Source organism: Thermochaetoides thermophila, assembly GCF_000221225.1.
Source record: "Thermochaetoides thermophila DSM 1495 unplaced genomic scaffold scf7180000011814, whole genome shotgun sequence".
Taxonomy (NCBI): domain Eukaryota; kingdom Fungi; phylum Ascomycota; class Sordariomycetes; order Sordariales; family Chaetomiaceae; genus Thermochaetoides; species Thermochaetoides thermophila.
The window spans coordinates 1,483,684-1,497,882 of NW_006383030.1; the positions used below are offsets into that span (position 1 = coordinate 1,483,684).

General features: G+C 50.3%; 2 protein-coding genes across 2 annotated transcripts; both read right to left on the minus strand.

Annotated features, from left to right (window-relative positions):
- Window positions 1-372: 372 nt before the first annotated feature.
- CTHT_0014240 (zinc finger domain-containing protein) lies at window positions 373-1,519 on the minus strand (the record flags this gene model as incomplete). Its single annotated transcript, XM_006691874.1, has 3 exons — window positions 373-750; window positions 806-1,209; window positions 1,267-1,519. 3 exons carry the CDS (start codon window positions 1,517-1,519, stop codon window positions 373-375), a joined length of 1,035 nt encoding a protein of 344 aa, XP_006691937.1.
- Window positions 1,520-11,440: 9,921 nt separating this feature from the next.
- Window positions 11,441-14,046, minus strand: CTHT_0014250 (G2-specific protein kinase-like protein; the record flags this gene model as incomplete). Its single annotated transcript, XM_006691875.1, has 3 exons — window positions 11,441-13,413; window positions 13,496-13,951; window positions 14,007-14,046. The coding sequence occupies 3 exons, from the start codon at window positions 14,044-14,046 to the stop codon at window positions 11,441-11,443; spliced, it is 2,469 nt and encodes an 822-aa protein (XP_006691938.1).
- Between the last annotated feature and the right edge of the window lie 153 nt (window positions 14,047-14,199).

A 14,199-nucleotide genomic window follows, 5' to 3' on the forward strand; every position in this document is an offset into this window, starting at 1 on the left:
CTTCGAGAATGCTAACCAAAACCGTTCCCAAGATTGTGATGCTCACTTTCTCTGTTACCACTGTGCTTAAAGTCCTCTTTTATCACCAGACCCGAAAATCTTATCCTATCTTTCCCCATGCGCCGTTCCTGAAACAGTGCCGGCTGTAGTGTAGTTTGTATCGTGGGTATCTCTCTTCCTAAGCAATTTAAAACACCGCCCCCAAAATAAAACAATTAGGAACTAAGACTAGTTGCCGTTGCAGTTGTAATTGGCAAGCACTCCTATACCACCAGGGTCACAGGACGTGCTGCTGCGAGAGGTCTATATATGATCGAACAGTCCGTCGGACTTGGAAGGAGAGGAACACTCTACTATAGCACACAAGAAGGCTTACGGCCTGCCGATGCCAAGGCTAGTGCTGAGGCTGCTGCCGACGCTGCTACTCCTGCTATGGGTGCTCCCGCTGTCGTAGTTGTGGCAGCCACGTTCGTGACGTTTCATATTGCTGCGTACACTGAAGGCCTTGCCACATCCAGGAAAGGGGCACTTGAAGGGCTTTTCGCCTGTATGCGAGTGGCTGTGGATGCGCAGAGAGCTGGGACGAGAAAAGGCCTTGTTGCATGTTGGGCAGATGTACCGGTCCTGGCTCTGCGGGTAGGATGCTGTCGATGATGGTGCAAGGTAGTGGTGGTGTTGCCATGGGTTGGCTGCACCAGCAGCCGCCGTAGGTGCAAGAGTCATGGGCATGGAAAGCGGGGGTGGGAAGTTCTAAAGAGTTTTGGTTAGCTGAACTAAGAAGGAACCAATGGCAAGGAAAACCTACCTGGGGAAGTGGCCGCTGGTAGTAAAGAGCAGAAACAGGAGGCTGCGGGGGCGGGTAATAAGAAGTCATTGCTGGTTGACCGAGATAGGTCGGACCAGTGTAATGGGGTTGATACGCGGAGCTCTGAACCGAGACACGGGAGGGAGGCGCGGTAGCTGAGGAAGGCATCTGTCGGGACTCGGGGTGATCCAGTTGGAGAGGCGGCGTCGTCTCAAAATAATAGCTTGACCCATTCGATACTTGGCTCAGAGGGCGAGCAGATGGAGGATTGAAGTTATCAAAAGAAGAGTCCGAAGTCAGGGGTGGACTTGGAGGGAAGGCTGTCTTGGGCACCGGTAATGCTGGAGCTGTGACTCCCCCATAACCGGTCGAGACAGGTCGTGTCTCAGGCTTTGATGTTTGTGCTGAGTCCGTCTTGTTAGCAGCTGAACATCACAAGAACCATAATGGCAGTCTCGTACATTGCTGTTGTTGTTGTTGTTGTTGTTGTTGTTGTTGTTGTTGTTGTTGTTGTTGCTGCTGTTGCTGTGATTGCAGAGAGGTTTCGGAAGTGGGAGAGCCTTGGTCTGCCAGGCCGAGCAGGTTGGAAATAGAGGGAAGCGAACACTTGGATGTCGTGTCATCCATCGGCGGTGAAGGGGGAGACACGTAGCCATAATGGACATTTTGCGGCGGAGAATGGGCGAAGTGAGTTGTAACTGTAGAGCTCGCCATATTGGATCCTTCTGGCCGAATTTGTCGGGGAGACAGTAACCAGCAACTATCCCACACGACCGATGCTATCGTAGTTGGGTCAAGGCAGCAAGGACCTCGATGTATCTGAAGCTGAATTGCTTGGGCTTGAATGGTTGGGGTTGGGGGTTTAGGTTGGCCTAGACGAAGAGAGTTGAGATTCAAGGAACCGATCTGGTGATCGGGAGGAGGGATGTGACAGAATAAGTATTTAAGCAGTGTGCATCGGCAAAGAAGCTTGTTAGCAGCCGGATGGCATGGGGCGGGGGGAACCAGGGTGTTTTTGTACTATCAGATCTCCCGAAGAACATTCATGGGGAATTGGCTAGGCGATCAAGCGGAAATCCACACAAATCCGCACGGTCATCCCCGGAACAAGGCTGCCGGCCACTGTGTTGTCACAAAATCGGTGGGTCTGACTTCAGAGCCCGGGATGCTGTGTTAGGCCAGGGATCGCAGCCCATGGGGAGCCACACCCCCTCCCGGCGCCCCTCCCTCCTCGATTCCTATGGCGCACCCCCCCAGCGCATGGTAGTTAACGAACTTCGGCCCAAACTCCCAAGGTTACCTGATTGGACTTATAACATCCCTATTATCGCTGGCTCTGACTCTGGGTGTGTCGACGATCGTCCTGATGCGCTGCCTGGGCCCAATGTCAAGCCCTATCGCTACGTGCAGTGTCCTGCTCCTTTGGTGCGGAATAAGTACAGAGCATGTGCTGTAGCTATTGATTCCAGTTAGCTGGGGCTACTGTAAGTCTGCATGTTCTTGTGGCTCCAGACGAGCCACGTTCGACCCATGAAGTGCACTGCAGACAGCAGACATGGGCTCCCAGACAGGTCTGCTTACCGTACCCTGTTGCTATGCTTTGGATACGTGCTTGTACGCTGATCAACTAAACTTCAAATAGTTAAGAGCCGCAAGAACTCATTGCTCAAGCATACGCAAGCTTTACCATCCCATGGACGGACAGTAGGTCGTTGGCAACTGAATTCATAACTAGGCAGATATCTATATACATGCCTCCTTGCCTGTCCCAGCGGGAGTCACTACTTATCACCGCCTATCATTCAATCACGGGTACTCTCTGTTTCTAATCTTCTGCCTGTACAAGTATACCAGCGCAATTTGCGGAAAATTATTGAGGGATTCGCATCACATCAAACTAGAAGTCAAAACTTTATCGCTGCTGAAATGCTGGCCGTCTGCAGGCACAGGCCAGCTCCAAAACCTGGAGATGCGACGGAACCAAAAGGTTCAAGGCTTGGCATGGAGGGTGTTCTACGGCTCGGTAAGGACCCGAAGGTACCATCGCGCCCTGGTCTGCAACCCTGAGACCCCCTGTGAGCAATTCACGACACACGGACATTGAAACTTGAGACGACGCAACGCCGCCGAGCTTTCAGGGGATGAGATGCTGTAACCGGATATTTGAGCTGGTCTTATGCCGTTGCTGTCTTTCTTGATCTTCGCAGCTCTTATGATTGACATGAAACAAAGGTCTACAATTGTGTCGCTTGCCACCTAGTTACTATTGGCGCCTTGCGATATCCTACACCCCGCTGATCGAGGTCGTGTATACTTTGGCTTGCCGAGTCTATTGTGCCCTCCAGGCTCCCCATGTCATTGCTGCGAGAGAAAAACGTCCGTCTCAGAAGCGGTTTGGCCATGACTACCTACTGTTTGGAGGGACTACTTAGCCGAGCACTCTCTAACGTGGTTTGGGCTACAGTACAAACTACCATGTTGCTTCCCTATTTCCCAATAAGTCAGCTATTGACATACCACGGAAGTTGAGCATTCCCTATCGACGATCAGCAAATTGTTTGAAGCCAGCCCTGCCAAATATGATCTGCTTTTTCTGCGTAGATGTTTGACCTAACCTGGTGCACGTCAAATGCTTTGACTACTTCAGTTAAGTTTGCCATGGTAGAGATCCGCAATGCTTGAAGGGACAACTTCGGGGATATCCTACAATCTTTGGCGGCAACCACGGTGACTTTTGAGACAGCCGTTGACGGTCGCGAGAGAGATACTTTGGCATAACCACTACTAAGATACAGAAAGAGGGTCTCTGCAAGTGGGTACATCTGGCATGTATTTGTGGAGAAACAATCATCGGAGCTTTAACATCCCATGTTCCCCAGGAAACACCAGGGCGGATCTCGGAAACAAGGCTGCGTAATCTTATGAGATCATCTTGCGATTGTCTTTGACTTAGAAGTGCATCCAAGGCTGATTAAATTTACTTGGCCACGGGGTTCAGGGGTCTGAAGTCGAGAGATGCGAGACATGGATTAGACTCGGGTGGGCACGGAACGAGTTATCCCCGTCTGAACCTATGTTTGACATGTTGCAGGGGCTTGCAGGAAGATCTTTTGACATCTTAGTGCACCCGATGTGCTTGGAACACTTTGGTTTCTGTGCTAGCTGGACACTGGAACAAGTGTGGAGGGTGAGAAGCCCATCCCGCCAGATATGTGCCATAACCTTGGTTCAGTACAAAATGGTCTTCAACAAGTTATGAGTATAGAGGATGGGATGATAAGTTATCAGTTGATGAAGTCTTGAATACCTTGTAAATTGTCATCAATAGCCAACATCATACTGCTGTCGTCCTATCATTGAGATATAGCTCGACTAATAGAATCAAAACGAGATTTTGATATCATTGTTCTCAGAATTGTAGAGTCGGAACGACTGTGATTACCTAATTTAGTTCAAGAACCCGAAGTCACAAACATCTTCCACCAAGCGCTTCAAATAACTGCTGCTTATAGAACGACAAGATCCAATTTACGCGAGTTCATCTCATCAATAATCATGGCTGTACAAATTTGGCAGTTCTCCCGACTGCTCGGGTACCTATATGAGTTAGAAGGCTTAGCCTAATAGGTCCTATACTTACTATGAGAAAAGAATAGCTGGCCTGAATATTACGAATGGAACGTGCCGAGAGACCAGTTGCTCTCGGTAGCGGTTTGGGTACCTGCGCATACAAGAATATGTGCACCTTAAGTCCAGAATTACTCCTCGACTTGCAACTTAGCGGCGAAAAGCTTTATAGTGGAGTTTGACGCGATACCAGGTGTTGTTGCTTAAAGATGATAGCCCAGGTCGTCCCAGTACCGTGTCCCCCACCTCCGGTCAGGAAAAAAGAACACACATGATTTGAGACGAAGTCGATGTGGGGTGTAGCAGCAAGAGATGGCATCTCTCCCATTGGTCACTTTATTAGGTCGCTGTGGGCCTCTCAGCCGCTCTGAATGGGCGACCATTTACCAGCCACAGCAACGCCACACAAACAGTCTTCAGGTTTGTACATACACTAGGTGGTGTTACAGAGCGTATGGTCATTACCAGCATTCGTTCTCCAGATGCTTCCTGCAGTTTGGAAGCTTTCATATTCCCTTTTCGGGAGAGCTACGCCCAGCCGACGAAAAGCCTGGTTCCAGGCTGATTTTCTCGACCATATCTGCGGCAACGTGCGGCACAGGGCCCTGGCTTCAAACCTTAGCCGCAAGGCCGGCCCGTTGTCGACGCGGGGTAATCCGTGGACTTGTAGGTTGCGCAATGCTGAGTAATACACTGTATTCAAGTACTACAGAGCTTGCTCCTTCATCTTTAATGTAGAGCCCGCATCGTGGCTGATCTCGGCGAGCCCTAATGTCATTAATTTCGCCAATTGCTGCTCCCCCGCTAGCAGCATGTGCTGATCGGAAGCACATGCTGGCAATTCCCTCTCTCAACTCGCTGGCTGTTTTACGAGACCCATAGTGGTTCAGCCTCGGGCACTCTGCACGAGCCTACTTGTGCCAGGAGTATTTGTTAGCGACGATATATCATTGATTTATCGACGAACGGGCCTTGTGACCGATGACACCCACAGCTTCCAGCGTCCCTTTTCACAACTGTGGCTGTACGTTGCGCGTCTTGTGTGGGCAACTGCGGCTGTACCTCGGACGCTCTTTAATTGCTTGCCCTATATGATGGATGTTATATAACCTAAGGCTACAACAGTTTGTGCCTCGAGGGCGACGTTGCACAGCATGTGCTCTCGTGCTTTGGATTCCAAGGTCACAGTCGAGCTTCTTCCCCTGCACGCAATACCGGTGGTCTTCCAATTGAAGTCTACCCATCGTTACGGGCGATCGACGTGGCGTTCCTTAGCGTCCCTCGCTTAGCACCATGCCTGAACATTGTTCCCCTTTTGGAATGGCTCTTGATCGACGGACGTTTTGACGTTTTGGGCTCGGGACAATCCCGCGCTGCTACTTGTCAAGAGCGCAAACCAGCTTCCTATTTCGGACGCATACCGGCAGCTTCGTGACAACCATGGCGGAGCCGCCACCACCGCCTCCGAACAGCTCATCGGAACGTTACGACGTCAGTGACCGACCAATATCCTCGCTGCACCAAACATTCCAAACCGCAGTGCACGAAATCACGCGGCAAGAAGTGAGAGAAGGCATATCTTTGACAGTACCTAAGTACATACACTCCATTTCTCGACGGCAGCACGTCTTGGGCTTATCCATGGTGCATGTTCGCTTTTTCATCGGTTTTCACATGCAACCAAGACATCAGCGCACATTCTGCATTCGTTCCTCATGGCAAAAGACTCGCTGACCCTCTGTGGGCGAAGGTCGTTTGAGTGGGCATTTTGACGGCAGTGACGCCAAGATCTGGAATCGCGTTTCCGTTCCCGAGCAGTTCACTACGTTCGTCAACAAAGTATCAGCTGCATTTGACCCACCACTGATGTAACCCAGACAGTTTTCCCGGGAAGAATAGAGTTTGCGGCCTGTCGATCATCGCAAGCAGATCTACAAGACACGCGACCTTACGTAGGACGATGCTCTTCGTGAAGATTCAAACCATTGAGCAGTCATCAATTACATCGCTGGCTAGCAAACTGCTAGTGTATTCCGCAAGCAGGCTGATGTACTACGGATCAGTTCTCTAAAATACGCGTTTTTGGCGATGTCTGGTCAAGGGTAGGCTTATTAAAGACAAAGATCGAAGTATCGCTCATTAAAGACAAGATTCAGTTGTCGAGGCAACTCTTGTTCCGGACAAACATAGATCATAGAGTTGGCGGCCCGTTAGATGGAGCTGACGGTTCCTTTTTGGTGTTGGAAAAAGTAAAGAGTAACAACATGACAGTTTAGACCCCAGCTCTTACTCAAACCCCACCGGCGCTGGATCTTGCGCAGCAACGAAGATTACCAAGCGATTACTCTATCTTACAGCTTCAAAGAAGTCAATATTCAGGTCGGTTCGAACGTCTTAGGCTGCCATAGTCTGGGTATAAGGTGTCATTATCGATCTCGGGTACCGAAGGTTTGACTGATCCTAGTGTAACCCTGAGTCTTTGAGCTTCCTTCTAGGGCTGGCTCGGAGCAACCTTGCTGTCTGGGAACTGTGACGGCTTGTTGACATATTCATACCTTTAGCTGCAGAGCATTATGAGTTTCGGAAACGGATCTCACGAGAGTTAATTTCACTACAACCACTGCGGATATCCCGTCCATGCTATTGGGCATCTAAGACGCCTCTCCAGTTATTGACTGAATAATCACAGTAAGGATGATCAATTTTGGCAGCCTCATATGTGGACATCAAATGCCTTCTCAGGATCCAGATTGAACTGCGCGAGTCCTTTAGTCCGAATTATATGCACACACCTGGGGTTATACCATGACTAAACCGTTGAACTATAGGACAGTCAACCAAACTGTATGCACAGACTTAATCCAAACAATGCTTTTGTAAAGTACATACTCCCTAGTCAGGCATCGTCAATGAGAAGCATCCTTATCTTTCCTCGGTAGGTCATTGAAGTTGCATATAACATACCGTTTCCCATAGCTACTGTAACTTACTAGTCTGGAAGTCCTCCCAAGTTCGCATACCTGCTCACGATCTGGAACGGGAACCTGGGCCGTTTGTCCCATGAGGATGGGGTTTCTACGCAAGCAGAGGAACGTTAAGAGCTGGAGCAGGTAACTGAGTGTAGGCACTAGAAGCTTCCTACGGTATCAGGATCCCGGAGAGGGGGAGGGGGGGTCTCGAGGCTTGCAATTGACACTATGTGACTCTTCCATTACTGGCGCATGCAACCACACAACCTGCTAACGACATGGGCGGCCCGATTCTGTGCCCAGACCATCTGTGATTCACAGCCAAAGATACCAAATTATCGTATCTCGTTTGATATAACGACTGATTTGGCACTCCTCGGTACCAACAGTTGACGTTGAACTGACAGCACTGTTCCAAGGTAAGGTAGTAAGGGTGGCGAAGCCTCGCTTCTTTCAGCGCCCAAAGAAGATCAGTCTCGGATCTCCGATGCCAAATAGTCCCAGACAACCGGTATTCTGACGATTCAGGGAATGTTACACATGTGCCCTAGCTTGGCATTACCACTGGTTCGCGTCGGTGGCATATTAGATGGTCGACAGACCAATCATTTGGTTTTCATGACCTTTTTCAGGCTAATCTTGCTGCTCTACTCATTTGGGTTTGAAAGGCAGCATATTATCTTGATCACACAATGGTTTTTTTTTTTTTTTTTGGAACGGATGCAATTCTGGAAGGGTTAGAATTCGGCTGAGGACTTGGAATTGAAGATTGGGCAAAGATGGTGTAGACTGGGCCTAAACCACTCTTCGGGGCAACTTCTTTTTTCAGCACAAATGTACCTTACCGGAAGTTCCAATCCTCTGGGAAGGCTAGAAAGTCAATTATGTAGTGCACATATCACAATGAGCTGACGAGTTTGGCTGGGTAGCAGTCGGTCCCCGAACCGGCAACCCCAAGATCGTATGTCACCCCACATGACAGAAAAGAATCCTGCCGGATGCAGCAACCAAGATGCCTCTTTGAGATCTGGAATCAGCGACATATTGAGTGCTGATCCCGCAGATCATGGAACGCTAGCATCCCGCTTCAGCGATAGGTTGCCACCGCATCGAGCAACTTTTGAGTCCTTGTCTTCACAGTGACAGATCCTGGTGGTGTGGACTATTCTTACTTGTGAAAGCAACACATTCCTATGCCGAGGTGCCTTTCTTTCTGCTCGGTAGTTAGCAGGCGGATCACCCCGTGGCAGAGGAGCAAGATCAAGTCTTGGGATCCTATCTACTAATTTCCAGACAAACTCCTATTTCAGCTGGTCAACATAACTCTTCTCATCTGGAGATGGAACTGAGGTCAAAGTTTGTATTCACATGTGATTCTTGTTTTCTCTAATCAGGAAACGGAGATTGTCGAGGTATCCATCGTTGTTCTTGACTGGTGAAGATGCCCAAGATTTCTTTACCAACAGACCGCAGCCGTGATACTCGCTAAGCGGGTGGGTGATGTGGTTAGAGCGGGGAGAGTGGAACAGGATTCTATCTCAAAACGCTCGTGAGGAAAAAGCTTGGGCCACTGCCTGTTGGCCGAGGCTGGCGCCGTTTTCCAGCCGTTGCACGAATTGTCTCACGTTTGCCTTGGCGGCTCCCTCAAGAAAAGCTGCAGGCACAGGCCTGCATGGTTGCAAAAGCAAAGATTAACCTCTGGAAAATACCTAGACGGAAAAAGATAGCTAACCGAGGGATTGTCGATGGCTGCATACAGGGTATCTGTAGGATATGCTTAAGAGCGTCGTTTACTTGGCGAGCGCGTGGTGGCTGATAAGTTCCCATATTTTGAAGCCGCTACATGCGAAGCGCCGAAAAGAAGCAGCAAAATCGTTCGATCGTTGCTGCATCACAACCCTGGCTGCTGCTTATTCTGGGCCCTTTCTGGCCTGTGATGCTGCTCCTCAAGTCCATCCCCCGCAGATGGCTTGGAATCAAGGCAGAACATGCCAACAGCTAGGCAAGCCACAAGTCACACCCAAGTTCTTGGCTTCGCTGCCAAGAAGAGCTGGTAACAGGTATTCTCTCCGACGGCTACTGCTATCCGATGCTGCTACCACTCAGTTTACAGGGAGGAGACAAGCAACTATCCGTAGTGTACTCTATACTCACGACAACACACCGGTTCGAGAACACTCGTACATACAGCTAGTATAAGCGTCCTTGAGTAAGTAGAAGTTTTCAATAAGCATGACAGTTGCGAAGCGCTGGCTCACCATGGATGTTTTATCCAAATGTGACACCCGTGACCTGGCTTCTCTGAGAGAGACCGTCGAGCAGATTGTGACCAAATCCCCTCTTTGGCGGAAGCCCCCTACTAGTGTTCAGGTAGTGAGGAAATGTCGCGTGGCGTTTGCGTGGCAATGGACTGTTACAAGCTGCAGTTCCAAGAAGGCCCGTCCACCACTGCATGGGATAGCGATACTTCTAATTATGAGTCTGGCTCTTTTTTTTATCACAGCTGCGGAGACAAAGGCTCACTTGATAAATCTAATGATAAACGGCCTTAAGAGCGGAGTCAAGAGACCAGGTGTTCAGTACACCCAATCAACTCCGTCGCACATCCCTTTCCCCTCTATCATTGCCGTTTTGGTCTCCCTGCGTATGGAAAAATGGGAAAGGAAGATATGGATGGATTGCTTCTCAGAGCAGTTGCCTGTGATGCAACAGCTCTACCCACAGGGCCACATGCTTGGGTTGCCCAATCCAAAAACATTCTTCAGAAGGTACACCTCTCACAGGTGAAGAGGTGTCAGCCACCTTGGATAGCTTGAACTGTCATGGTCAACTCACTCCAAGAGGCAAGGGTCAACAACCTGAGTCAAGAATGTGGGAAGGAGTGCTGTCAGTGACGTCGGTAGGGGTGGCAGATTTTTTTCTTTTCTGTACATGAGAAAGGAGAAAACAAATCACTAGTGAAATATTCACGATGGAGGATCGACGAAAATGCAGCGTGAGCCATGGACAAGAACTTGCGCTTTTCCAGACTAAATCAGCAGCAAGCAGAATAGAAGTCCGCGGAAAACTACAAAAATTGGTTTCGACTGGGCCACTGGAGAAGGTAAGGGGCTTAGATTCATGTCGAGTTCAAATATTCATTGGGTGAATGGTGGCAATGGAGTCAACCCCCCGTACTATTGGGTTGTCCCTCATCCAGAAAGGGATCCTAAGAATCGATGGCGTTGGAACTTGGTGTTGGGCATGAATATGAGCAAAACCTAGACATGAAGGCAGACCCACAGAACATGCAGCACAAGAACAACAGCAACAGAAGGAAGGACCAGTTGGAGGAGTAATAACTAGTGGTAGGCAGTGGTAATATGCTATACAGGAGTAAACACAAGACCTGAAGAGGAATAAAAGGACAATAGCCAACAAACACCGTGCCCCAACGCCCCTTTACCAACCTAACTCCCAAAAACAAAAACTAGCCCGTTTCTCATCCAGAAATGGTCAACCAACCACTTAACCAGCGTAAGACCACCGAGACCTCGGTTCGTCTTTCCCTAAACAAGACAAAAGAGACCAACCACGTACCCCTCTTCTCGTGGAGACAGATTAGCCATCAACTAGGTTTTGTCATCTTCTCGAGATATGCAATGCGCTGCGATGCAATGCAGGGCTGTGATGCGCTCTCTATCCGCCTGTCGATACACAACAGTGCACTCTCCTATCATTCGGTGCCCATCCTTCATTCCCCCCCCCCCTTTTTGTTTTTTCCCCAACCCACAAAACAGATGAGCTGACTTGGAAGTGTTGGCGCCCCATGTACAGCGTTCATGACAACAGCAAGTGATATGGATTCAGACAAAGGAAACGGAAGACAAAACGAGCGAACAGAGTAGGTAGGTCTGTAGGTAGGCGGCACCATAGCAAATGTGTTATGGGCCGGAAACGATCGAAAATGCCAGAAAAACTCCGCTAACACCAGCCAATGGGTATCTCTTCTTATTTATATAACAACCTTGCTTGGAGAGGAAACTTTGCCAAAGGAAATTCAAGCCCTAACAGGCTTCCTTCTGACCAGGAATGGACTTGGCATGTCATCCTTCTCTGGATCCCACACCGCGGGTGGTTCGGAGGCTAGCGCCGAAGCCGTGGTAACAGGGACGATACCGCGATTAGCTGCAGCCGCATGTTCCCTAAATGCACGGACCGGACTACTAGTGTTGGTCACCACGTGAGTGTGGGTGTGGTTGTGATGATGGTGATGGTGGTGAGCACAGTTCGGGTTGTGGCCATCGCTACTCATGACCGCGCTAAGCGGGCGGCCACCAGCCCGAGCTTGCTGGAGCTCGACAAGAGTGCGCCCGCGGATATTGCCGCACGATGTCGCCGTTGTGATGCTCGGGACCGAAGCAGCAGACTTAATACTGTTCGGAGCAGAGTAGATTTTGTTGAGACAGGACGGTTGGCTAGGGTTAATATTTTGGGAGTTTTGAGATTGGTGATCGCAACTATCTTTCTTGGATAGGCTTGGCTTACGAAGCAGGCCGCTTCCCGACGTCGCTGTTTCTGTGGCATTATTCCGCATGTTGATAGTTGATGGGATCTTTGTGACACGCCGGGTCGGGCTGTTAGACCGATCCTGAAGTGCGACACCACTATCGACCGGACGTATAGAGGAAAAATCTGAATTTGAGGGAGCGGGTGTGACTGTCTTGCCCTGAGTCGCCGTCGATTGCTTAGATTTCAGGCGTTGGTGGAAGGGTAACACCGTCTGCTGAGCGGGCAGCTGAGGTCTCTGCTTTGGGTTGAACGGATTCTTGTTGCTATGCTTGATTAGACGCGTCGGTGAGGGGACAATATCATCATCATCGATGTTGGCATCGTCAACGTCCACGTCGGCGTCAGTGTCCGAGTCTGCAAGAGAGCGGCGGGCTGCCCCATCCTTGCTCTCCCCTGCCATTGCGAAGATATTCCCTGGGTTTACTGTCGGTGGCTTCGCCAGGAAGTTGCGCCGGGGTGAGAGCGACAAGGATTGGACTGTCATTGGCGAAGGCGAGGCCATTTCGATGTCCATGGGTGTGCCAACAGGCGCTGCGAACATGGTGTGAGCTCTGGTAAACGGAGTGCGTGTGACGCTCCTCTTAAGCGGATGCATTGATGTGTCTGGAGACTCGACTGTGAGATCAGTTGCGTCGGTCGTCGAGGTCTGCTCGCTATCGGCACTTCTTCCGCTGATGGACGAACTAGCCCCTGAGGCCGATGATGAGAGATCTGTTCGATCAGCCTCGCTCGGTATCGTTGCCTTCCTCTTTTGCAGCTCCATCTCAACCCTGAGTTGCACTTCCTGTTCAAATTTCTTGTGCAGCTGCTCGATTTCAAGAGCGACCAGTCGGTCGATTTCCAAGCGAGCCTTGACCTCCCACTCACGCCGGACCGCGGCCTCGATTTCTTGACGCATTGCAGTCTTTTGCTGCTCAAGAGCTACCTTTTGCTGTTCTAGCGCTGCTTTCTCCTGCTGCAGCGCGGCAGCCTTCTGCTCCAGGGCTGCGGCCTTTTGCTCGACTTCTTTGACGCGGCGGTTGAGGCTTTCTTCCTTCTGTTTGAGCGTCTTGTTGAAGTCATTGACTTCTCGCTCCTTGCGCATCAAGCGGACGACAGGAAGATTGAGCAGGGTAGCCGTGTCTGGCCTCCTATCCGGGTTTACCCGCAAGCAATCCTTGATGATAGAAAAGAGCTCTTGCGAGTATACGGCAGGTAGAGGATTGATCTTGCCCTCCTTGATCTTCTGGACCAGCTGGTAATGCGTCTTTGCGTTGAAGGGCGGCTCACGCGTGCAGAGCTCGTAGATGATGCAACCCAGCGACCAGATATCCGACTTGAGCGTATACTTCTCAGCGGCACAGATCTCAGGAGACATATAGAAGGGTGTGCCGACATATGTCGAGGCGAAGTCATGCGACTCCATCACCTTGGAGAGGCCAAAGTCACCAAGCTTGACTGAGTTGTCCTCGCCCAAAAACACTAACACGAACATATGTTAGGATTCACTGTACAAGTGTGCGTGACTTGGGATGACCAGGGCAGCACGAGACTTTCCACCTACCATTCTCGGGCTTGAGGTCGCGGTGCAAAATGGTCATCGCTCCCGGTGGTGGCTTGGGCCGCTGAGCTGGAATGCCGAGGATTGACTTGCCTACCTCCGGGGGATCAACACCATAATGGCAGCGATACAGGGCCGTCACCAGCTGGGTGAAGATACTCCAGACAAACCACTCCTCGGCATATTGATTCTTTGCAGCAAGGTCTCGGATCACCCTACCTAGGTCTCCATTGCCACAATACTCCATATAAAGATGCAGGTCTTGCGTGGCCTTGAGGTGCTCACGGTGGTAGTAGCCGACAATGTTGGGATGACGGAGGCTCGACAGGATCTGGAATTCAGCGTGGAGTTGCTCGCGCTCCTTCTGCGTCATTTTGAGATAGCTGATCTCCTTACGGCACATGATCTTGCCGTCGGCCTTTCGCCGGACTTTTCGGATAATGCCAAAGGAGCCATGGCCTGGAGAGAGAGGTGTCAGCAGCATGTCTTCCTGGGGAGGTGAATCGCAACTGACCAATCTTCTCCAACACCTCATACTCGTCGTTCTCGGACATGATGACTATGCGGTCTCAACCTGTGCCTTTGGCTGGATCTGGATCTTGACTTTTGTTTTCGGCAGGTGGGATGCTAATGTGACTAGCAGCTGGTGTAGTGCAGATCAAAGGAATGCTCGTCGTGCTGTTAGATCATGCGCTCCTGGCATTCAG